Source organism: Nothoprocta perdicaria, unplaced genomic scaffold (assembly GCF_003342845.1).
Source record: "Nothoprocta perdicaria isolate Ctin4 unplaced genomic scaffold, notPer1 scaffold_312, whole genome shotgun sequence".
In the NCBI taxonomy this organism is placed as follows: domain Eukaryota; kingdom Metazoa; phylum Chordata; class Aves; order Tinamiformes; family Tinamidae; genus Nothoprocta; species Nothoprocta perdicaria.
Genome location: NW_020455547.1, coordinates 392072 through 415847, shown reverse-complemented (window position 1 = coordinate 415847; position 23776 = coordinate 392072). Strand labels below are relative to the sequence as shown.

The 23776-nt window shown below is 44.0% G+C and overlaps 2 protein-coding genes across 3 annotated transcripts; one reads left to right on the top strand and one right to left on the bottom strand.

Annotated features, from left to right (window-relative positions):
* Nucleotides 1-6: 6 nt before the first annotated feature.
* Nucleotides 7-6314, top strand: CCNA2 (cyclin A2). Its single transcript, XM_026042718.1, has 7 exons — nt 7-49; nt 128-243; nt 322-545; nt 1161-1365; nt 2496-2609; nt 3030-3163; nt 3592-6314. Exons 2-7 carry the CDS (start codon nt 142-144, stop codon nt 3641-3643), a joined length of 831 nt encoding a protein of 276 aa, XP_025898503.1. The 5' UTR covers nt 7-49; nt 128-141; the 3' UTR covers nt 3644-6314.
* Nucleotides 1160-12099, bottom strand: EXOSC9 (exosome component 9). Of its 2 annotated transcripts, none has more exons than XM_026042717.1 (12): nt 12034-12099; nt 11829-11923; nt 11307-11426; nt 11091-11193; nt 10501-10638; nt 9902-9984; nt 9455-9587; nt 9189-9277; nt 8847-8993; nt 8304-8494; nt 7930-8008; nt 1160-1220 (listed from the first exon to the last, which is right to left on the bottom strand). In XM_026042717.1, exons 1-12 carry the CDS (start codon nt 12097-12099, stop codon nt 1208-1210), a joined length of 1257 nt encoding a protein of 418 aa, XP_025898502.1. In that variant the 3' UTR covers nt 1160-1207. The 2 variants fall into 2 exon arrangements, with proteins under 2 accessions (XP_025898502.1, XP_025898501.1); XM_026042716.1 differs by lacking the exon at nt 1160-1220 and adding an exon at nt 7023-7378.
* Nucleotides 12100-23776: the final 11677 nt, after the last annotated feature.

Below are 23776 nucleotides of genomic sequence, written 5' to 3'. Positions count from 1 at the left end.
GAGCGGCGGCCGCTGGCGCCGCTGGGCAGCAGCGCGGAGCTGAGCTGCGGTGAGTGCCCGCGCGGCTCCCCGGCGCGGCGCGCGCGCGCGGGCGGGCGCTGAGGCGGCCGCGCTCTCCCTCCCGCAGACTCGCCCAGCATCATGGACATCTCCATCTCCTCCGAGCCCGAGGAGAGGAGCCCCAGCGTGAACAACGTGCCCGACTACGCGGGCGACATCCACGGCTACCTGCGGGAGATGGAGGTAGGAGGGCGGCCGGCAGCGCCCCCCGGGTGCAGCGCTGCCCGTACCAGCTAAACGCCCGCGTTACGGCACCCCCAGGTGAAGTGCAAGCCCAAGATGGGCTACATGAAGAAGCAGCCCGACATCACCAACAACATGCGGGCCATTCTCGTGGACTGGCTGGTGGAGGTCGGCGAGGAGTACAAGCTGCAGAACGAGACCCTGCACTTGGCCGTCAACTACATCGATAGGTTTCTGTCCTCGATGTCTGTCCTGCGGGGCAAGCTGCAGCTCGTGGGTACCGCAGCCATGCTGCTCGCATCGTAAGTGGGGCTGGCTATGGGGTAACTCCACCCGCTGCTCTCGGGCGCCTGGGAATCTTCTCTTGTGGCTCTTGCGTTTTGTTGTGTGCAGTCAGACTGACCCGGGGGGGGGGGGGGGGCGGGGGGCGGGGGGGGGAACGTGTGGAGCGCCGAGGGGGGGGGGGGGGGGTCTGCACTAGGTAAAAAGCAGCAGTCATCCTCAAAAGCTTGGTGGCTTGGGTAAAATGCTGCAAGCAACAGACTAGGGACTTCTGTGGAGAGGCCTTGTGTGAGGAGTTGCTAGTTGCAGTCGCACTAAAAAGCTTTTGGGAGGTGTTTTGGGATGCATGTGCAAAGAAAATCTTGCTCATAGCTGTTAGTCCGTTGTGTTTTCAGAAACGTCAGTAACTCCTGAGTCCCAAATTATTTAATAGTCAAGTGGTTAAGTGTAAATCTCTGTAACTTCAAAGTAATGCTGATCCAAGACCCAGGGGACTGGAGGCAGCAAACTTGAGTAACCGGATGCAGCTCCTCCACAAGCCAGAACTTGTACTTAGCTGCTTTCATAAAGTGCTGCCGCTTACCTGGTTCTCTGCTACACAACAGCTTGACAACAACAACTGTTCTTTACTGCAGGAAGTTTGAAGAAATCTACCCTCCTGAGGTCGCAGAGTTTGTCTACATCACAGATGATACCTACACCAAGAAGCAAGTTCTAAGGATGGAGCACTTAATTTTGAAAGTTTTGTCATTTGACTTGGCAGCTCCAACAATCAACCAGTTCCTTACCCAGTATTTCCTGCACGAACAGACAAGCGCCAAAATTGAGAGCTTATCCATGGTAAGTAAGAATCCATAGCTGAATCTGCGTGACCGAGAAGTTATCTTATTACAAAGTGCACCTTGAGAGCTCTGTTTTCTTTGATCAATAGAACACTGGTAGGAGATGTTTCAGGGCAGGCTTTCCTGTCTCAGCCTCTGTTAAATCCCTAAGATTCCTCTGTGGGAGAGGCCTGGGGAGCGCAGCTTGTGCCCTGAGTGCTCTGCTGGGGTGGCACTCGCCTTGGGAGAGAAACCCTTTTGTCTACTGCTTAGCATGCAGCATCTCGAATGGTTTTGAAGTCTGGTGTTTGAGCTGGTATGAGTGCTTGCTTAGCACAGCCTGAGGCTGATAAGTTCAGGGTCTGTTTCAGGTCTGGATGCTTCCCCTCGTACTTTCCCATCTAAAACTAACAACTTCTCCTTGCAAAAGGCACACTGTTCCTTAYGTTTCCATGTTAAAATTGTATAGGGATCAATGCATACTTGTCAGCCACCAGAAACTTGCACCTTGAATAGCTAGTGTCTTGTCTGGTTGGACTTGTTCACTGTGGTTCAGCTTGGCTGGAAAGGACACAAGCACTGAGCTCTAAGTCTAGTAGCCCGTTTCTTGAACAGAGCACAGTGAACATCTTGGGCTTGTTCTGGATCAAGGCTGATGCTACTGTGAACTCCAGGCGTGCGGCAGGTGCTGGAGGTGCTGAAGGGAAGCAGTCACCTTGCCAGGTGAAGGTCAGGCTGCCTGGACCCTTCCCTCAGGGCCTTGTGCGCCTCCAAAGCGAGACCCGTGGAACCGGGAGGGTGTTAGGCTGCAGCTAGCACGGATGCCCCGGGGCTGTTTCTTGGGTAGTCTCCAGGTTTTGTTGCTCTTGAGAATGCCCAGAGTCAGGTGGCTGTTCAGTTTGCCAGGCCTCCCTTTATTTGTTTCTTTCACTCTGCACCTGTGTCCAATGCTTTCACCTGCCTCAACTTTGTTGTGAGCAGAGTATCAGTATTTGCTGGAAGGCACAAATGTGGGACCATCTCACTAAGGGAGTTAAGTGGGAAAAGCTGCTTCCCTGATGGGCAGGATTTGGAGCTTAAGCTTCCAGTGATGATGGTTTTAATTCTTTTTCCTTTTGGAAATAGATGATTCTCTTGTCTTCCTTGCAGTATCTTGGGGAGCTGAGTCTAATAGATGCTGATCCTTATCTGAAATACTTGCCATCAGTTATTGCTGCTGCAGCATTTCATCTAGCAGGCTACACAATCACTGGACAAACTTGGGTAYGTAGCACCACCGCCACAGAGTTTTAATTCCCTTCACATCTATATATTTTATGCAGTTCTGCATCATGTGGCCAAGGCTCCTCTTAGGGCTCAGGCTGCTGGAAATTACAGCCCCTGCAAACCAGGAGTTTATTATTAGGGATTGTCCCTATGGTATCTGAAAGAGAGATGGGAGGGAACCTCTTCTGGGAAGAGAGTAGCATCTGATGTGCTCTGCTCTTGTGATTCCCCTCAAAGCTGTTAGCAGCCTCTTTGTGATAGGGAGAGAGCACTGGAAGCAAAGAACACTTCTAGYTTTTGCCTCTAAAGGCTAGTTTTCAAGATTAATGAACTGCTATTATCTGAGAGGGATTATCAAACTACTTGTTGCCCAAGGGAAAGGTGCCCAAATGCTCCTCTTGCTTTTCTTTTTCTCAGCCTGAATCTTTGTGCAAAGTAACAGGCTACACCCTTGAAAACATTAAGCCTTGCCTCATGGACCTACACAAGACCTACCTCAAAGCAGCACAACACACGCAACAGTCAATAAGGGAAAAATACAAGAGTACAAAGTGAGTATCTGTAAACACATAGGATAACCCACGCTTAATATTAACTTAATGTGCCATTGCTAACCTRGGGGGGTGTATCCTGAGATGAGTCTTAAGTCAGACTAAACTAACCCAGTGGACCTAGTGAGTGACAGGACTCCCATGATTTGTGTGGCACTTGCTGGAGGGGTAATTCATGCTCACAGACACACCAGCTATCCCTGCTCAGGCTATTAGCTGGGCTGGGCTGCAGTTACTCCAGTGACTTTCTTGATGCTTGTGCAATCAGGAGGCTGCCTCGTGCTCCCAGACACCCGGAGTGGCTCCGGAGTGTTTTGGTGGCCCTGTGGTTAGTGAAGGGTGCTTTGCTGCAGTGCCTATGCTGCTCTGGCCAGCACGGAGCACTCRAGTGAGCTGACAGCCTGCGTGTTTTTCCTCCCCTCCTCTAGGTACCACGGAGTATCGCTCATTGACCCGCCAGAGACACTAAACTTATTGTAATAATCAAGAGACTGATCTTTTAAAAAGATGTATATTACCTTTGCGAGGAAATGGTGTACAGTTTTAAACAAGGTTCAGAAATCTAGATGTGATCATTCACAATATTAATGCAGGTTTTTGATGAGCTTAATTATGAAGTTAGTTTTATGTGGTTTTAATGTAAATCTTTTGTACATGCAATCTTGTTAAAAATATTTAGCTGAGTTTTTTATAAAACGTTCTATTCAAGCACAAAATTAACCCTTCAGACTAAGTATATGTCTGAGACTTCTTATCTAATTAGAAACAGTAAACAGCAGTGCATTAAAATAGGGCTTTTTTGCTCTTTCCAAGTGAGACTGACTTGGATTCCACAACAGTATTTGTAGCATTCTTCTAYTGTCTAGTTTAAATTGAGGCTTAGTGTAGATCCAAAATGTGGCTTAACAGCTGTAATTTTGAAGGAACTGCACAGCTACTAGGAGAACACCTTGCTGAAGTGAACTTGTGTGAGACTTGAGGATGTGCTAGATAATGGGAGCCAGTTTGTAGAAATGCAATGTACTGTCCAGTCTCTATCAGGTTAAAGGCTGAGTGCTTGACTGCAGGGACMACTTCAAACTAGCCTTGCAGTCTGTCCTTGGTGCTTCCTGTATGTACAGAACGGTCTTGCTTATAGGTATTTTCTAGTCAGTGTAAAATGGATAATAATTTAAGCCCACGGAGCTCCCATTAATGTATAAGCTGCCCCCAAGCCCATCAATGTCCACTAAAAAGCTCACCGGTTTGCTTGGCACTTGGCTGCAGTTCAGCCTTGCCACCAGGGTGACCTGCTGCTGTGTTGTCAGGAGRGAGGGAGGAAGGGATGCCTTTTGCACGGACAGTGCTACATGGCCCTTGCTGTGCGTGTCCCTGCTGCTTCAGAGGGGCTCGCCTACAGCGAAGGGGTAACCAACTTGTCTTGATTTTTCTTAGCATTTCTCAGTTTCCCTAGAACTGTTACCAAACTAGTGGCAAATAATCAGTGTTGGATTAAATGGACACTCACCTTCAACACATACAAAAGGAGTGATGTCCTGACCCTACTGTGCTTTGCATGTAAATCAGTGACTGTATGGAAGTGGATTTTTAAATGGGCCATTTCCAGGTTGGCTAATAAACATCTTGACATCTGATGTTAGTGGTCTTGGTGGTACCTTAAAAACAGTGACAGTTGGTGGCATTACTATCCTAAATTGGTGCTCCTTCCTAAATGCCTGCAAGGACTGCCCTGCCGAGCCTGTGCCACTGCAACGTGGAGTTAGTGAGTGCAGAGGGGTGGCTAACCCAAGACACTGCCAGCACCAACCAAGAACTGTGTATCTGCTGTCTGTGGAACAATTGGTGTAGGCTATAAAAAGGACAGCAACAGCCCTCTGGTGAGCTGCTAAGTGTGCGTTTTGGTGAGAAAAATCACATGTCGCCTGAGTAGCTTAAAGACTTGGCTGTTCTGTCCACATGCCTACTGAACTCCTGTTCAGCCCTGCCCGGTCTGTGGACTGAGTTCTCCACAAGCCAACACAGTTTGCAGAACTCTAGCTTAGAGGTGTTGGCTTGTGAAGCAAAGACAAGAGCATGCAGCAGAGATTCCTCTTTTGGCAGATGTGAGCTTTTTGGGATGCACTTTGGCAGAAATGTTGTATGTATTCCAATATATAATGAAAAACTGTAGCTCGTTAGTCTTCCTTGTTCTCCAGTAGTTTCATTAGCTCAACTGCAATAGCTTGCCACTGAAAAGCTAAACCTCGTTTGGCTGAAACTGCACACTATCATGTCTGGTGCTTAGTCTGGGAAATGTTTGGGCCTCACAGAGGAGTGGGTCTGAATATCCACTAACACGTGTGCCTTTGCTGTACTTGCAACAGCAGCTGGTGACTTTGGCAGCTCTAATGAAAATGCTCCATGGCCACTGTCTGTAGGCCTAGAGCCCAGGGTTCTTCCTGAGAAGCTGGGTCCTGCCTTTTCCTTTTGGTGGCAGACATTGGGAACTTTAAAGGCTTCCAAGAAGTACAAACCTAAGAGGAGTAACTTAAAGCTTACAAATTACTTTGTCCAGAAAGGAGCAAAATGCCAGTACCCAGGAGAACAGCTTAGGCTGTAGTAGTTGACTGTATTAAGTTACAGCTTAATGAAATGTCGTCTTGCCCAGTTTTGGATAAATAGCATTGCTGCTGTTTCTATAGCATAGAGAATAATGCTGCCTTGCTCCCTAAACTTTGCTTTTAGCCAGTGGGGTCTGCTCTATAGCCTGGATAGCCTGAGAAAGGCTCAGGCACTGGGCTGGCATCTTGGCCTGAGCTGGCTCTGTTCTTCCTAACCCTGCCCCAACTCTTGGTGCTGCAGGAAGCAACAGCCTCTTCAGCTAGCAGGGGCCCTTTCTAGCTTTGCCTTGGAGCTTTGAACAAAACAGAAAAGCCCAGGCTGCACTGCACTACCTTTTTGTCTATCCAGTGTAACTTCTGTATTATTTTCAAAAGAAACAACTTAGGGACACAGGGTATAAACTGTTAGATGGGGAAATAACWGAATTCCCAAGCAAAAGAGGGGAGAAACAGTTGCCAAGAATACTGTTCTTCCTGAAGAAGGTGGAAGAAGCTGAATCTTCACTCATTCCTGTGCTTCTAATGGCCATTTCCCATGAGAAGAACTGACACTAGGAAAAYGCACTGGTTTAGCTCCTGGAGGAAGACGATGTTTGTCCCTTTTGGAAAGGACACGACTGGATTAAAGCTGATTAATTGGCAAGGAGTTGCCCCTGTGTCAGTTCTAAAACCCTGTTCTCAGATGTAGTATTTGTGACAGCAACTTCTTTCCTGTTTATATTTCACAAAATACTGAAGTCACATGTAAAGTAATCCTACTTTGCTCTTGTACATATGTGTGTGTTTCTGTTTTGACTCTGTTTTCAAACAAAGCAGCTAAACCATCTTGGAAATGTCTTTCCTCCTCCTTTGTTGTCCCTGATTTTAAATGTGGAGCATATTTTTTTGACTATGGTGCAAGAAGCATTCCTGTTTGTTGCATGTAATATTTAATTAAACTTTTTAAAAAAAGCTGTATTGATGAACTGTGAGTCATTCTCATTTAGGTTTTGCATCTTCTTTTCCCTAGCCAGMTGCTTTTATGATATTTCAAGTATTTGTATTTTTGCTCATCTTCTATAAAGCAATTTTCCTGAAGGYAAGCTATGGAATGATATGGAAAGACTGTCTTAATCACAACCCATCACATCCTGCCAWGGCATCTTTCAAGGTATGATAATAGCTATGTCAGCCCAAGAATGCTTGCCATTAAGTTGGAGCCATAATTCCTTCTAGCAGCTGACCTTTTGTCTGTACATAGATTACAGTGCCTAGTACTGTATCTATACACGTTTAAGTTGTTGCTGGGACTGTTTTGCTGAGATGGCACGCTCTCCTGTTTGTACAACTCAAGTAACTTGAGTCAGTTGAACAGGATACCACCAGAGAACTGAATTTATACAAAACTTGATTTATTTTAAATGTGTACCAATATGTGAAATAKATATGGAAGCAGACCTGAGTTGGGAAGCAAGGGAAGTTATCTACAAAAATAAGGTCAGTAACAATAGACAAATTCTGTATTGTACAGTGGTTCTGAAGGGCAGGTGATCACTTTMATGAGCGACTCTTCTTTTTTCTCTTTTTGTTAAATGTTTTCTTACTCGTATTTTCTTGTTTCAAGTTGGGTTGTGTTCTGTGAGCAAAGGACATTTTAGACAACATATGAAGGAATTTTATTTTAAAAGTTAGTTGATCCTCTGAAACACAACAAAAGTCTACCATGCTGAGCATAGAGCTCAAACTTGAAYTTCAATGTTAATGTTTAAATGTGTTTAAAAACATTTTAACTGAAGCTTCCATRGCTCATGGAGGGCTACAACACTAAGTCTAACCTGAAGGATGAAATTTCAAAATCAGCTGTAATAGGCAGTCTCTACAGCATCTCTTAAGCGGCAACTGCTTCAAATACATTTGTATGCTCTTAGGCCCTTGGTGGGATTGAGACTAGTCAAACATTTTTAAGCCTCTTGCACAGCTGCAGGTCACACAGAACTACAGGGCTCAGAAATAAGGCGGCTCCCATTGCTTTAAACTTCCTGACTGCTGTCTCTGCAGCCCCATTGATGACTGCAGTTCTGGGCTCGGCATCTCCACACGTTAGAGCACGGTGTCTTTGCTAACAGCTGGTGCTTTCACAAACTACTTATCTACTCCTTCCCCCTGGTATTTTTACAGTACTTTTACCTTGTTTTCTTTGGTGGAGCCTGTGGTTCCAGAATGACAACTTCTTCCTCTTCGCTATCAGACAAGACAATAGGTTCATCTACAAACAAACAAAAAAGTTTTTGTGCAGACTGCTGTAGCTAGTAACTATATTATTTCTAAATAAATCTTCAGAGTAGAAAGATGGATGCTCACTACTGCTAGTGCTGCTTTGAACTTCCACCTGGACATTTCTTCAAAAGAAATGTGTTGTGTGGTATACTGACTAGCAGAGGGGTGTCTCAAAAAGCAGCTATGTTAGGTTTCCCATTTTTGATCGGCAAGTCTTCCTCTCTTAATTCTTGATTGTTAACCAAGTGATATTGTAAATATCTGGTATTGATATAAATACTCACCTTTCTCAGCCTTGTTTGTAACAGTGGTATCCTCCACTTYAGTTTTCTCCCATTCAAAAGCAGTAGCATCAGTTTCACCCTCGTCATCTTCAGCTTCTTCCTTCTCGGATTCTCCTAGTTCTCCCCAGGCATTTTCTATTCCTTCCCCAATTTGGGCTGTCCCAGGGGTGTGCAGTATTGGTTGGGTGAAACTTGAAGTAGTTAAGAAAAGTCTCCCTTAGTTGGCAATCTGTTGGTACTTTAATGCGAATTAGGTGGATTTAAGCTGTGTCTTTTCCCTCCACGCCTTCAAGGGGGAGGTAGAATACTTAGTCTCTGGGGATATTGACAGTTGTAGTTCATGKTTAGTTAGTGTTATGAGTTAAATTATCTAATGGTGGTAACTGCCTAAGGTGGCCTGTGATGGCAATATTTCATCTGGAGGCTGAGGGACTACCTGAGCTGTGAGAAATTCCAGCTGTGTTTTCCTTCTAATAGTGCTGAAGTGGTAGCAGAGGGGAAGCCTTTCCCCTCACCCCTCCCATATGCCACAATAAAAGATACATTTCGGAAGGAGGATCAGCCGTAGTGATGATTTCTTCCACTTGCTCTTCCACATCCTTAGTATCAACAGCAGCTCCCTCCATTTTGAAGGCAGTGATCTTCTGATTTGGTATAGATTCTGCAAAGCCAAATTTCCCACCTTCTTTCCTAGTCAATGACAAGTGTTATTTCAGGATGTTTTACATTTACAAATTGTTTTTCTTCTCAAGCTCAACTATGTATACACTTACAGCTTAAAAAAGCTACAAGGAGAATTTTTTTTTTTTTTGCTATTCATGTTAAAGGCTTCTCCCTACAATACACATCTTCTCCTCTTTCTCTTCTCCTCTTTCCCCAACTTACCTAACTTTCTGATCATTCTCCAAAGCCTTCTGAATAAGTTCTGTTATTTCCACAACCTTTACAGCTGCTATTTTGCTGCATCTCAGAATCTGTTTATGTAACAAGAACAGGTTGTAAGTGTGAAAAYAAGGAGTCTGAAAAAACTTAGTACACTATAGATCACAAACACATAAAATACACTACAAACTCATATTAATAGGACTTTTCACTATCTACACTACAGGAAGTAGCTTACACTTGAAAAACTGGTGAAGGCAAGGATTTACCTGATCCTGTAACAGCATAATTCCACCACTAGACTGCATGCTGCAAATTTCATGGTGTTTATTCATGGCAATTACAAGGAAACCATCCATTACCCGTTCCTCTCTTTCACTTGGATCCACCAATAAGTAGGTCCTAGAATCAAGATTCCACATATAATGCAAATTACTATCCTTAATAAAATAAGAATGAAAAAAAACCAGTTGAAATAGAAGTCATTATGAATATGCCTTTCCACCCCCAATCCATTTCTCTGTTGTCTGTTAAAGGTGCTAGTTACTTTAAAACTCGTGCAGTACACGTAAGTATCTCCATTGTTTCTCATTACAGGTAAAGTACTTAAAGAAATATGCCTATGCATATAAATATTTTTAAGATTATTCCATATGGTCATTTTCTGTAGAACTGCTAATAGGTTGTTTTTGTCAAAGGCTTAACAAAAAGCTTACCCTTGTTGGAAGAAGGCAAAACTGACACAAATAGGCATGTGATGGATACTCAAAGGGACAGGATCACGCTCCTCCGGGGTGTACTTTAAAAAGAATTAGTCCAGAAGAAAGTTAATTACAAAACATTTAATTTTAAAAGGATGTACTATACACAAGATATTTCAAGGAATTTAAAAAAAAAAAGAAAAAAAAAGGCACAGGAACTACTAGTCATCCCAATAGTAACAAGAAATCTAATACTTCCTGTGTAGTTCTTTCTGATAATAATTACATATATAATTGATAGAGGCTATTCTTCTTTCTTGTATTTGATCTGGTTGAAATACTGCTCATGAGACAAAACATTCCATAAAATACTTACAACTTATACTTACAACTAATACTATCTTACAACTAATACTTCCATAGGCTTAAAGTTCATAAAATGATGTGTTCAGTAGGCTCACTTACTGTCCTCTTGCATGTTCTGCAGCAAGGCCTTCATGCTAGGCTGCAGGGATTTGGAGTTCATCTACTTACATAAACATTTATTTCTTCTCTCTCAGACAGAGGGGAAGAACTATTCTACAGCACTTAATATAGACTGATATGAAACTTACCACAGTTATTTCCTCTCCTTGCACAGATACATCTGGTCTGCGAAAATGGCACAAAGCTACAATTCCTGCTATGCAAGCGGCATCAGTGATGTTCCCATCATGATTTAACAGGTGCAGGTCCACACGAATTTGCCAAACCTAGGGAAAAGTGCACATAATGGCACAGGACTTGACAGCATGATTCCACAGAAGCTGTCATTATTGCAATGTTTTCAGCTTCTGAATTACCAAAGGAAAGCACTAGAGTATACTTATAAATTCATCAGTTCTCRGTTTAAGAAGTCATAATGAAAAATCTTGGTAAATCCAATGGTATAAAGTGTGCTAGGTTTAATCACTGGTTAACTTTGACAGATGCACAACAATGAAATATAGTTAAGGCAAAGAAATTCTGCAAAGAAATACTCTTAACTGTTGCAAAAGGCCCACAGAAATGAGTAAATTAAAACACATGACATGCAAATTCAGATAGGACATTCTTATTATGTTAGGCTAGAATCAAAATTCTGAGTTTTCAAAACAAAGCAGTGATTACTTAAAAAAAAAAAAATACACATTCTCTCGTGTGTGGCGTTAGTAGTTTTCTGTACCTTCTCACCAGCAACGACACAGAGAGACTCCGTATCTATACACTTGGAGTTTCTCAGGCAGCGTTCTATCAGCCTGTTCAGTTTCACCAGCAGTTCAGGTTGCCTGTTAAAACAAAAGGGTCCCAGACTGTGCGTGATTAAACGGTGTATTTACAAGGACCCAAACAGTGGCTCCTAGGTTGCCCCTCTTTTCAGCCTTTTAAGAAAGCTATGTACCTGCCAGGCTCAAAAGCGGGTGCTGCCATCGGTGAGAGCTCAAGATTGACGAAAAGGATACCTTCCGTGGCCCGACTTGGCTTGGGGGGCACGAGCTCACACGAGACTTGTCCAAGAACCCTGCAGTGAGAAGGTAATAAACCCCCAGACCACAAAATTTAGTAGGAAGAAATATCTACCACTAGAAACAAGAGAAATTCCCTTAAAAATATATATGCCTATGTACACATCTATGCATATATATATATATATATATATATTTGCATCTCAGCTTTTATTTTGTACTTCTATCATCTCCAAATTTCCACCCAGGCCCCTTCTCTCTCCTTTCTGCTCCAATTTATAACACAGATTACTACTGCCAAACTGCCACGGGTTCCAGCCGCCAGCGCTGGGAACCGCCTCCCAACGTCCCTGCCCCGGACCTCTCGGTTCACGTTAAAGGCCGCTTTCCCAGGCACGGAAGGGCAGGCCAGGGGCGGGGAGCGGCYTCTCGCGGCCGCCCAGCCCCATCCCGGCTACCTGGTCTTGCCCAGCTCCACGATGCAGCAGCCGTAGTCAGCACCGAAGGAGATGCGCACGTTGCGGTAGTCGTAGCACTGCCGCCCGTCCAGGCGCTGCCGGAGAGACACGCACGCAGTTACCGCAGGGCCGCGCGCGGGGATGGGGCCCGGGGYCCCGCCGCTGCCCGCGGGGAGGGGAGGAGGAAGGTAAGGCAGCCCGGTACCTTCCGCTCCTGCACGGCGCGGAGGAGAAAGCGCCGCTCGCAGTTGGACAGCGGCGTGTCCTTCATGGCGGCCGTTAACGGCGGCGCAAGCCCGATCCCGACCGGCGGCCGCGCGGCGCTGCGTCATCACGTGGCAGCCGTTGGGCGGCAGCGCGCAGGCGCGGGGCTGGCTGCGCCGGGCGGCTGCGCGAGCCGCCTGCAGCGCGGGAAGCGCCGCAACGGCTCCAACGGCCGGCGCGACGCGACGCTCAGCGCAGCAAAGCGCCGTAACGGCTCCAACGGCCGGCGCGACGCGCAGCGCGGCGCAGCGCAGCAAAGCGYCGTRACGGCTCCAACGGCCGGCGCGACGCGCAGCGCGGCGCAGCGCAGCAAAGCGCCGTAACGGCTCCAACGGCCGGCGCGACGCGCAGCGCGGCGYAGCGCAGCAAAGCGTCGTGACGGCTCCAACGGCCGGCGCGACGCGCAGCGCGGCGCAGCCCGCCTTGCGTGCGGCTGGAAAGGGGCATTAATCTTAACTTCTTCGGGCAGGCATAGCTTCAAAGAGAAACCTGCTTATCCCTTGGGCCCAGCCTGCGTAGCAAAGGTGCCTGAGTGACTGATTCAGCATCGTGCACTGTGTTCATAAGCTTGCTCTCTGCGGATTTTGTGCGTTAAATCAATCTCTKTTAATCTACAATTTGTTTGGTATCACTAGTTCTACCTTAAATGAGTGGAGAAGACTTTCTGGTGCTTCTGTAAGTCATCACAATGTTTTTAAGCTTTAACTCTGGTAAGAATTGAGTCATGGAGGCCTTGGGTGAAATTTGCATCCAATTGGCAATGGTTCAAAGTAGTGAAATACCTTGCAATGGGAATACAAACWGAGCAGTGTTTAGTAGTTGAGGAAGTTTTTAGTCATGATTTGGAGACCCGTACTCACAGATGATGGCTCAAGTGGCCCTGGAAAGGGTTATTGTGGTGTCTGTGAGTCTCAATATTTATTTATTTATTTGTTTATTTAAGTGCCTGAGAGAAGACCATGGGAGTTTGTGAAAAAAGGTCCCGTTGTTCACGAAATTGTATGGAATTAAAAGAATGCATCTCCTGCTTTCATTGGTAACACAGATGCAGTGCTCAGTGGTCAAGATAGGCAGAATGCTAAAGACAGGCCTGAGAAGAAAAGTCTGTAGAGAGCAGCTGAGCTGGCAACAGTAGCAAGGTAAGTAGGATAACAAAAGTACAACCAACTTCCCTTGAACAACAATTCTTATTTTTCTGACCTCTCCTGTAAATTAAAACTCAGGGCCTCTACAAGTGTCTTTTATGTTTAGTTTGTGTTGGAATGAGAAAATCTATTACATATAGTCTCCTGTAGAATGTTGAAATATCTTCATTATGCTGTATTTTTTTTAAAGCTTGTTAACACATTTGGCAAGAGTTAACAGCTGTTTACTCTGAACAAATCAGTGAGTCATATTCAGAAACTTGCAAATGGTACCAAATGAGGACAAGTGCTGTAAGATTGCCCACGCTGATTTTATATTTTCAGAAAAGATATTTATTCTACAAGAATACCATAAAAATATTATAGTGGSCCTCCTGTTGCAGAGACAAGGACAAGTAAATAATTTTCCCAAATGATACTGCCTGTAAAACAATAGTAAGGTAGAAATTGGTTTAAAACTTGCCAACTTTAATCATAAATATGTTAACATGTGGGACAAGATTCATACTCGGCAACTGACGTTATCAAGAGCTGGCATTTTTTAAGTCATTGAAGACAAATGCAACAGTTTGAATTCTTTTGTTTACCATTAGCAGCAAGGTATAACATGGAAACTTGGTAAGCACTGACAGAAATATGTTGGTAAAATGTGTAAGTTGAATAGCAAAAGTAGAAAACTTCTGAAAGAGGTGGAATGTGTATGTAGGCTTTGTATTTTGAATGTCTTTCTAATTTAAGCTGTTTTTGTCAAGGATGTTAGTGCAAGTGCTTTTCTACARCACTGATGCATTCCTTTTGTCACACAAGTCTGTATATTGCATTCATAGAAATTCAGTGAAGAGGTGAAGGTTTGGGGTTTTTTTGCATATTCAAGTAAACCTGAGCTAAACCCATAAATTCCCTTTTTTTTTTTTTTTACATCTTTTATGTACTACTATTTTGCATTTGTTGGTATACTTACTAGGAGTCCATTTTCATCCATGCTCTAAGTCTTAGCATTTGTGGAAGCAGGATTGCAGAATATTTGATGTTTTGTAATTTATGAAATCTTTTTACATCCCAGTGAATAGAATTTGTTTAGTGGTATATTTAAGTTACATCTCTAATAAATAGGATAATCAGAACAATRTTGTATTACCCTTTTCTCGCTTTCTCTGTGTATTTTAGCGTGGGAGTCTAATGATGGCATTATACAATGTCATTATGAAAACAAATGTGAACTTCTGTTCTGCTAACCTATTAAGGGAAGTGAGAGGAAGGTGGCTGGGCTACTATCCTCAAAGAGAGCTCTGGAGAAGCAACTTTTTGATATCATTTTCCRTTTACTGTATTATTAGGAATTTGTCTACAGTCATCACAAATTCTGTCTGTGGTAAATTGAGTTAACTTTGCTTCTACTTGTCATACTAAACCTCAGGAAAACAGAGTTTAGTTTGTCTGAAAAAAAGGATTAAGCCTTGTGACTCATTATAGGATATCAGATTGGCCACACACGATCCTGTCTCATTTGGAAATCTATGCAGACTACTTCCGATCACATCCTTGTCCTTTATATGTTAGGAAATATTCCCAATCTTATTCCCAGGGATCAAGGTAAGATTGATTGGTCTGTAGTTCCTCTTTCTTGTCCTTGAATGTGGAAATGGCATATGTTTTTTCCTGCAWCCTCAGGAACTACTCCTGAACAGCACAACCTCTCACATGTGATTGAGTGGCCTTGAAATGACTTGGGCCGGTTCCCTCAGCACTTGTGGCTGCATCTCACCATGKCTAGATTATTTTATTGATGCTACATATGCATGTTTTGGCTCTACATTGAAATTAAAGGGCCATCCAGTAAATCCATGGGAACAGTGAGGTCGCGTAGATTTCACTAGAGACCTAATCTGGCACACAAACACTTGATTAGTGGTGATGATATACAAGAAGGAGAGACCCAATTTGAATTAGAGAATGTTGATTCAGTTTGGAAAGCTATTTCCTTACAAATTGGAAAAAAATATACCTTTCTGTGATGCATTTCATGTGAAAAGTAGGATGTGGTGTCTGTGAAACCTTACTGTGACATTTTGACAGCTTATAATAACATACAAGGTGCACTGAAAATGTTACCATCTTCTTTTGAATYGAAAAAACACAAGCTTTTATGGAAGGCTGTGTGGACCATACAGGCTGAAGGCACAAAGGATCAAACGTATAGGACTTCTCACAGGGAGCTTTTCTGCAGAGGTCATATATTGTCTAATTAAAATGTTTTGTACTGAGCTGCTCCTACATCTCKCTCTGTACTCTGCCATTAGTCGCGCCCTTGTATTCTGTGTTCTGCAGCTTCTGTAGGCTTAGACTGGCCTCTGAGTATTGACATGAGCAGTTCAGAGTCGTCACTTCTCGTTTACACTTGTGTGAAGGAGCAGAGCYTTGTGCCTTTGTTGGGTAGGCTGGGGGCCAGTGGCTCTGGGTGCCCTTTTGACAGAGGTGAGTGACTGAGCTGCTGAGAAGTTACAGTCTAGTTGCTTAGCAAAGCAATCATTTCCTTGTAAATTAAGTTTTCATTATGGTTTGGATAAAATGATATTTTTAAAGGAGTTGCATGTTTCACCCCCGCTTTTACTAGGTTTTATTGTTCTGTCAGCAATAGTGATCTGTAAGCCATCTGTGATCTTAATATTGACTTCTCCAGAAGTTAGTTCTAACTATCTTTATTGATGAGGAGACAATTAAGGTAAACTCCTACTCCTGAAACTGTTTTTGTTCAAGATCAGTAAAACACACAGAGAGTTTGGTGATSGACTTAAGGAGAAGCTGGGTGGGATTCCCTTCGAGTCGGTATCTTAAGCCACAAAGGAACCAAGTTGTATGGGAATGAGTTCCCATACAGTTCCCATAATTCGTGCCATCTTTGCACAGAGCCTGCTGTGGAGATTTTGTACATACACACGTGCTAGGAAGGATAAAGAATTTGATGCACAAATTAAGGATGCATAAAACCACATATCATTGGAAATTTGAAGCAGGATACATGGGAAAATAAGGTCAATGCAATAGGCTAATGAAATAGAAGTTGAGCTAATACACAATTACTGCAATGTTTCTGCACAGTAAAAGGCAGAGTTGTAATTGTAACCAAGTAATAGAAGTACACTGGGTTTTTGAAACGACAGAGGAAGGCAATGAGTGTGTTATGCTGCCCAGTAAGTGAATAAATCACAGGCACTTAGGCTAGCGCAGGAATCCTCCAAAAGAGGAGCTTAATGATCTATTGTGCCCACGGAGATGGGTTCCTTCATTTGAGATCAATGTTCTGCAGGCTGAAATGTACGAATTGGATTATCTTACCAAACTGAGCCATGAGACAAAATCACATTTGATGACTGAAGGAAAAAAACAAACTGCATCAGAATCTTAGTGTCTTGATTCTAAACCTCCAGCAACCATATTTTATGGCTTAATAAAAAAATACTTAAAATTTCATCCTTTTTCTTCACACTAAGCTTAAATATAATGTGCCCCATGCTGCTTTGTTGCTGGTCCCACTCTCCACCATCTCCAGTATACACATTTACAAACACATGCACAACATGATGTAGTCAATATTTTAGTAGTGATAATAATTGATTTGGGAATAATAATATTGATATCCTTAAGATTGATTTGGGAAGAAAAACTCTACATAAATGTGAAAAATATTTTTAATAGCTTGGTTTTACAAACAAACACACTTGGTTAGAAAAAAACACGGTCCTGCCAGACAGGATGGAGGAGGTGGGTAATCACTGTGAGCAGCGCAGCCTGTGGAAATAAAACTTGCGCAGCTCAGGCCGCTTAACAGCTTGATGCAGTGAGGTGCTTAATATTTTGGCCTCAGTCCAGAAAAACACTTAAATAAGCTCTGTATTTGAAGCACAGCTGTGAGGGGCTTTGTGCCTTACTGGTTTGAAGGAAGGTGCTGCTGCTTGAGTGTCTAGAATCTAGGAGGGTAGTTTCCTAATTTATACATYCAATAATTTTATTCCCTAAAAGAAGCTCTGAATCATAGGCAAACCATTCAAGTATCAGATTTAAAGAAGTTGTTAATAAGTTCTAGTCAATCTGCTCTCTGGATTTTCATTTTGTTATTATCCGTAGGCTAGATTTCTAAGTTCACCCCAGAATATTTGTACTGTTTCTGCCGATGCCGTAGCCTTTGCACAAGSTTATTTATTATTATTATTTTTACAAAGGAAGTTTATTTTCTCAAGAAAAAGTCCTGTCAGAGGTTCCAGGCCTGTTGGCACTTTTGCATTCAGCTCTTATCTCTAAGCAATCCTCTGGCAAAGTGGTTAAGTCTTTGCTGGGTGGGATTTTGGCAGGCAGGCAACAAAGTTGCAGAAAAGAAACACTGTCTTCTTTTGATACCTGAAATAATATTCTGTCATCATGTAGTGGCAGTTAATTAATCTATATCTTAGAGGCTGGGTACACTGCTTAACCAGGAAGAGTCTGGCTTTCTTCGGGTTGTGCAGTTTCTCTGTGTGTCTTAGCCAGAGACGTATGCATTTCAACATGCCACTCACAGTGAGTAGGGGCCTCGCTTTTATTRTTATGTTGACAACAGCTGATGAGTTAAAAGAAACATGTTAAGCCAAGAACTGATGAAGTTACTGTCAAAGGCTCCAAACATACAGAAGTAATGTCTAGATTAAGATTTTTAATGTTGTTTAAGTTTTTCAAACCTGATCTTCAAGTTCAAAGGAGGATGACGCTTGTTTGTGCTGAACTCGGAGCTGAGTCTCCTTGCTGAATGTTTCATTGTTTTTTAAGAAAAGTGTTCATGATAAAGTAGAAGCCAGTTTGTTTTCACAGTTGGATAGTGTAGGCTTTTTTTTTTTTTTTTAGAAGCACTTTCTTGTATTGACTATTACTTGGCACAGATGGTCGATTATTGCATGTTAAATTGATACAGAATAAGTGATTTGAAACAAGAACTCAGGGGTTTGAGATTGAAACTAATACAGGTTTGAAAAATTATTTTTTTTTCTTTTGGAAAAGTAGACAAGAATGTTTCTTGATACACTTTGATCTTACTACTTTAAGCACTTACGTTACTATTCTTGTAACACAGGGGAAATCCATAGTACTGAAAAGCCTGTAGGTCACAKCAGAATCTAAGTGATGATGGCACATTTATGGTGAGAAAAACTGCAGAATATTTTTCTCTTTGAAACCAGAAYTTTTTTGAATAATTCCATTCATTTTCCCACAGTCTGCAGTCTGTCTGTCTCAAATGCCAGACTGCACTGCTGCCAATATAGGATGAATGGACAAAATGTGTACGAGGTGCTGTGATGATCATGACYTGGATTTCTGCTGCCTATTAATTGAATCTGCTGAGCCTTACAACTTCAACAAATCAGTATCATTTCCATTCCCAGATCCTCCAAAACACCATCATGACTCAGAGTAATAACTGAATAAGTATATTTGGTTACAAATAGAAGGAAAATCTGACTGCATATATAGAATCRTCAGCTGTAACAATGTTAAGACAGTATGTATTGAAGCAATTGCAGGAGAGGCAGTTCAACCCCAGAAAAAGCAGGATAAACGATAAATGATCAAGTTAAACCACTAAATAAGAAATGTTCTTTTTGAATATTTCTCCTGTTTATTCAGCCTGTATCTGTTGCAAACAAGAAATTAATCCTGTCCACTTGGTTACTTGAGACGTTGGCAGTCATAAYCTTTTTCAAGCACTTTTGTTGGACTTCTTTTGAAAGGTCAATCTATGTACTAAAATATTTGGTTAAAGCTGCATTTACATATGGATATGCATCTTCTGAGTAGTTCTGGAGCTATTGTTCTGTAGGGCCTTACTGCTTCTTTGTATGAAGAGTAAGGATTGGGAAAGGGTTCACACAACCTCAGTAGATAGGTATGTGAATAACATATGTCTTGGTACACAGTATGGAAAATGCTGTGTGTTATATTTGATAGGATTAAATAAAGCACTTTGGGGGTAAGAGATGGTGAAATGCAACTTCAAGGAATTTCAGAATTCTGTTTTGAACATAAAAGGAAAATGATGTTTTTTGCTGACTTTAAATACAATTTTGTATTTAGACAGAGTCCTTGTTAAGGTGCAAACGTGTATTTTTGAAGTAATGGCTCCCATGTACAACAGCTGTGTACAAGGCATTAGTGTCTGGGACAGCAGACTAYCTTTCCCGGACGTTAAGATCAACATTCTGTGCATCTCAAAAGTGTGTTAGTGTTGTTGTATTTACCAGAATGCTAATTCTGGATTCCTCATGAAGAAATACTGGTGAGAAAATACTGTTGTTAAGTAGTTAAATTCTTCAGTCCTAATAGAGGCRGAGTGGGAAACTGGTAATTATTGTTCTTGAAGGGCTACTGACCAGGAAAGTATCTAGTGCTGGTGGCTTATGGATGCAGAGCTCTTGTGCTTATGTCAGATAACATTCTCTATGGTATTGATGAAGATGTCAGAATGAAGCTTTACTACTTCAGGAAGAGAGAAACTATCATTTTCCCAGATTTCTTCAAATTGTATTTTAGCTGTTATAATGAAGGTCAAATGAGTATAGAATATTCAGTGTAAAATGGTAGCTCAGTACATAATTGCCTTCTCAGCTCAAACTTACATCAAAGCCATACGCAAATTTAAGAATTTGGGAGGTTTTATTCTAAAGAAAGTGGAATTCATACATTTATTTGCCATATTTCTTGGGAAAGCAAGCTACTTGGTATAATCTTGACAAAATTAGGAATATATGCAGCAGTCCTARTGCTCATAAATCCATGTTTGCTTTGGGAATGTGACTTTAGCAAAGATCAATTGCCTGAGGAAAGTGCATAGAGTGACACAAACTCACTCAAGGAGGGTTTTCCATGAGGATCTCAGGAGCCACCTCGGCTTTACCTGCCCTCTTGCAGCTTCAGGACACTGACAGCCCTGGGGAGCAGTTGCACGGACAGTATTTGCCTTGGCTTTTGAGGAGCCTGGGTCAAGCAGGTTTGGGCTTGAGCTCATGTTCCTGCCCGCCTTCTACTACATGGCCAGTGCCCTCCCTCCTGCCTGGGGCTGGGGCTTCGCTCGCATCCATCTCTGCCGCGGGAGCCGCCGGGCTCCCCGGGGAGGCGGCGCTGCCAACACCTRCTGGGGCTGGGGACAGCTCTGCCCCTCTCTGTCCCGGCTGCTGCAGCCCTGGCCACCCGCGCCGAGGCTGCTCCTGCCGGCCGCTCGCAGAGCGCGCCTGCTGCGGGCAGAGGGAACCGCTGTGCTGTGCGGGACCGAGCCACGCCGTGCTGCCCCGGGAGCTGCGTGCCCACCGCTGCCRGGCATGGAGTGGCAGCTCAACCTGCTGCTTTACCTGGCGCTCTTCTTCCTGCTGCTGCTGCTGCTCCTGCTGCTGCTGTGCCTGGTGCTCCGGCAACTGAACCGCTCGGCGGGCAGTGCTCCCGGGGCCCCGCGGCGTGGCCGACCTTCTCGGCGGGAGCCCTGGGTCTTGTGGCGGGAGCAGGCGCTGTGACGGCTGCCCATCGTCCTCTCATCGGGCCCCCCCRGCCGGGTCCACTGCCTGCACTGGCCTGGGGCTCCTGCTGCCCRCGAGCATCTCCCGCTCCCTCCCCTTGGCTTCACCTGCGGCTGAGAAGTTGAGGAGGCAGCTGAAGGTGAGCTTGCTCGGCGCGTTTTGCTGTCTAGCAAAATCAGGTAAAGCTCTTGCCATGTGAATGTGAAGTGCTTTGTGGGAGAGATTAGTTTGGATAACTTTGGTRTATTCAAATCTGAGTTTGACTCAATTACGCTGTTATTTTACAGGATTTAGTCCCTACCTATGACTAAAATACTAGTTAGGCTTAACTCGCAGTAGATGGGAACAGACCTGTCATTCTGCCCCTTCTGACTTTTCTAGYTCCCTGCTGCAGCCAGGGTCTGCCTTGGCCTCAGCACCACAGCCCAGACACCGCAGTGCCAGCCAGAAAGCCCCTGGGCTGCTCCTGCTGCTTCCTGCCACCCAGTGCCTGTGGACTGGGCACCGTGAAGGAAGTGGTTTGGCCGGTGGGCCACCAGGAAACTCCTGCTTTCTCACAGTGTTGGCTTTGATAGCTCTCCAATCATAGTGGCTTTGGAAACAAGAGCTTCCAAGAGCTCTGCTCCTGTGCATCACTGTGAAAGCAGCATTTGGAAAGGACTTTTTGCCTGCTTAAGTGGCAYGTGGCCACCTCCCAGGTCTGCAAGGCAAAGCAAAGTGGCTCTGTGAAGTGGTGCTTTGGGTTTGAGGCAACTGAGGCACGGGCTGGCAAGTGTCAAAGAGATCAAAGTACCACACAACTCCCTGGGGGCTGCAGTGGCACAGAGGCAAGGCTGGCATGGATGTCTGCACCATGACAAGTGCACTGTGTCTGTGCACAGTTTGGTCTGGAAGGATAATAAATAAGTATATGGGAATAAATATAAATAAAGGATAATAAATAAATAGTAAAGGTAAAGCGAGGATAAATGGAGAGGTTCTTAATGGATGCTAACAACCAGGCAACAAGATCAGTGGAAAAAGAAGTATTTTGGAAGCCTTGCACAGGTGGTTTCTAAATGTGTGTGTGTTTTGGGTTTTTTTAAAAGATCTTATTAGATTACAGTTCCTGGAAGCAGCCTGGCTGCTAGAAGAGCATGGYGTAGCTTTGCAGCAGGGTGTATTTAGAAGGCATAGCACTGTGCTCATTCAAACAGTGTTTCCTAGTGTCCCGCCTGCCCTGCTGAGACCTGCCCTGCATTTCTCTGTTGCAAGGCAGCACACTGCACGCACAGAGCTCCTGCTTCAGCAGCCAGTGCCAGCTCCTAGGCCTTGCTTCGGTGAGCCTGGGCCCTCTCCGTGCCCGCCCTGTGCCTTGCCCTTCTGCCAGTGCTCGTGCCGCTCACTGCCGGGCGACTGCGCATGGACATACGGGGCAGGGGCGAGGAAGGCACTGCCTTCCTTCTGGTGAGGAAGATACTGCTGTGGACACAGCTAGTGGGAGCTGGCACAGTCAGGGCTGCGACTCCCTGTGCCCTTCCCAGCCTTTCCATGGGCCCTGGGGCTGCCCATGCCGTGCCAGGGTGCCCTACATAGCAATAGGGTTTCCTTTCTCTCCTTTGGTAAAGCTGCAGGGGATAACTTCTGTCATCCGTCAGAAAGAAGTCTGCCTGGTGGTTTTCCTTGATTAATACAAAGAACTGCACAACTGTATGGTGTGTTGTTTGTGAGCACGCAGATTATCTGCTGAGCTGACTTATGTGCAGCTATGACTGCACATAAATAGCCCTGAGTGAGTAGTTGGAGTGATTTTAATAGGTTTTAATAGTAGGAATCTTTAATGTATTTTAAAGTTTGATTTGCACAAGCAGTGCCTACTTATTGTATTGTGAAGAAATGGATATATATATATATATATATATATATACATATATTTTTAACAAATCTATATAAATCTGACTGCCAGACAGGACATAGGCTGTGCTAGCTCTAGGTGGAAATTGGAAGTTAATGGAGCGTTCATCTCTCACAGAAATGCATTTTAGTCACTGCACAATGTGCAAAGCAACAGAAGGGTCTCGTGTGCTGATGAGGGGTGCAGGCGCTGGGACCCTGGTGCTGGGCAGGGCAGAGCTCTTCTTTCTGTTCCGACACCTAGTTCAGACTCCTGGTTACTAAGCTGTTGCTGGCAAAAGGAGGGAATGCAGATAACAGCAATGCAAAGTGTTAGGAACCTGTGATAGGAGGATTTAAATAGTTCAGTGTGTAAGTTTTAGGGAGCTGGCAGCTAAAGGGGAGCAGAATTGCCCACATATGCTCGAGGGGTATAAATATGGAACGAAACTAACTTGGCAGAACCTGCAATSAGGCATAATGAGACAGAGGAGGACTAACAGCAGGAGAAAGCACTTGGTGATGAGATGTGTTAAATAAAGAGAGAATCTCCCAAAGAAAATACGGGCAGCTCAATATCTGCATGTTGAAAATTAGGTACGATGCACAAGAGGGAAGAAATCTGTAGCTTTACAAAGATGTTATCAGCTGTTGAATTAGCTATTTTCTCATCTATAGATTAAAAGAACCTTAAGCTCCATGTATTAAATTTATGTCTGATGAAGCCCGAGGACTTACACCAGGAATGTTCTACTTTGGAAATTGGTAAATAATCTAAAATAAGTACAACAACCTGTTTCTTTGTTAGATGTTCAGTTTGGTATGGATATTCTCCTTGTGACAAGCAGCAGCTCTGGACATGGTCACAATTGTGCAAGAGCAGCTTTAATTTCCTGGCATCCCTGAGAAGCTCACTATTTCTTCTGCTTCCCTTCAGATGCATTGCATCTCTCAAATTTTTATTTTGAAAATCCACCTGTTAGGAGAAGGTTATCAAAACTCCTGTTTCGAGGGGCCTTCAGGGGGCTTGAGCCAAACAGCTGATAAAGAAGCAGCCTTGCTCCCCTCATAGAATCATAGAATGCCGAAGGTTGGAAGGGACCTCAGAGGTCATCGAGTCCAACCCCCCTGCTCA

Coding starts and splice junctions, on each gene's coding strand:
- CCNA2 (XM_026042718.1), top strand. CDS start 142: ATGGACATCTCCATCTCCTCCGAGCCCGAGGAGAGGAGCCCCAGCGTG. Junction 244..321: donor GCTACCTGCGGGAGATGGAG/GTAGGAGGGCGG, acceptor CGGCACCCCCAG/GTGAAGTGCAAGCCCAAGAT. Junction 1,366..2,495: donor AAATTGAGAGCTTATCCATG/GTAAGTAAGAAT, acceptor TCTTCCTTGCAG/TATCTTGGGGAGCTGAGTCT.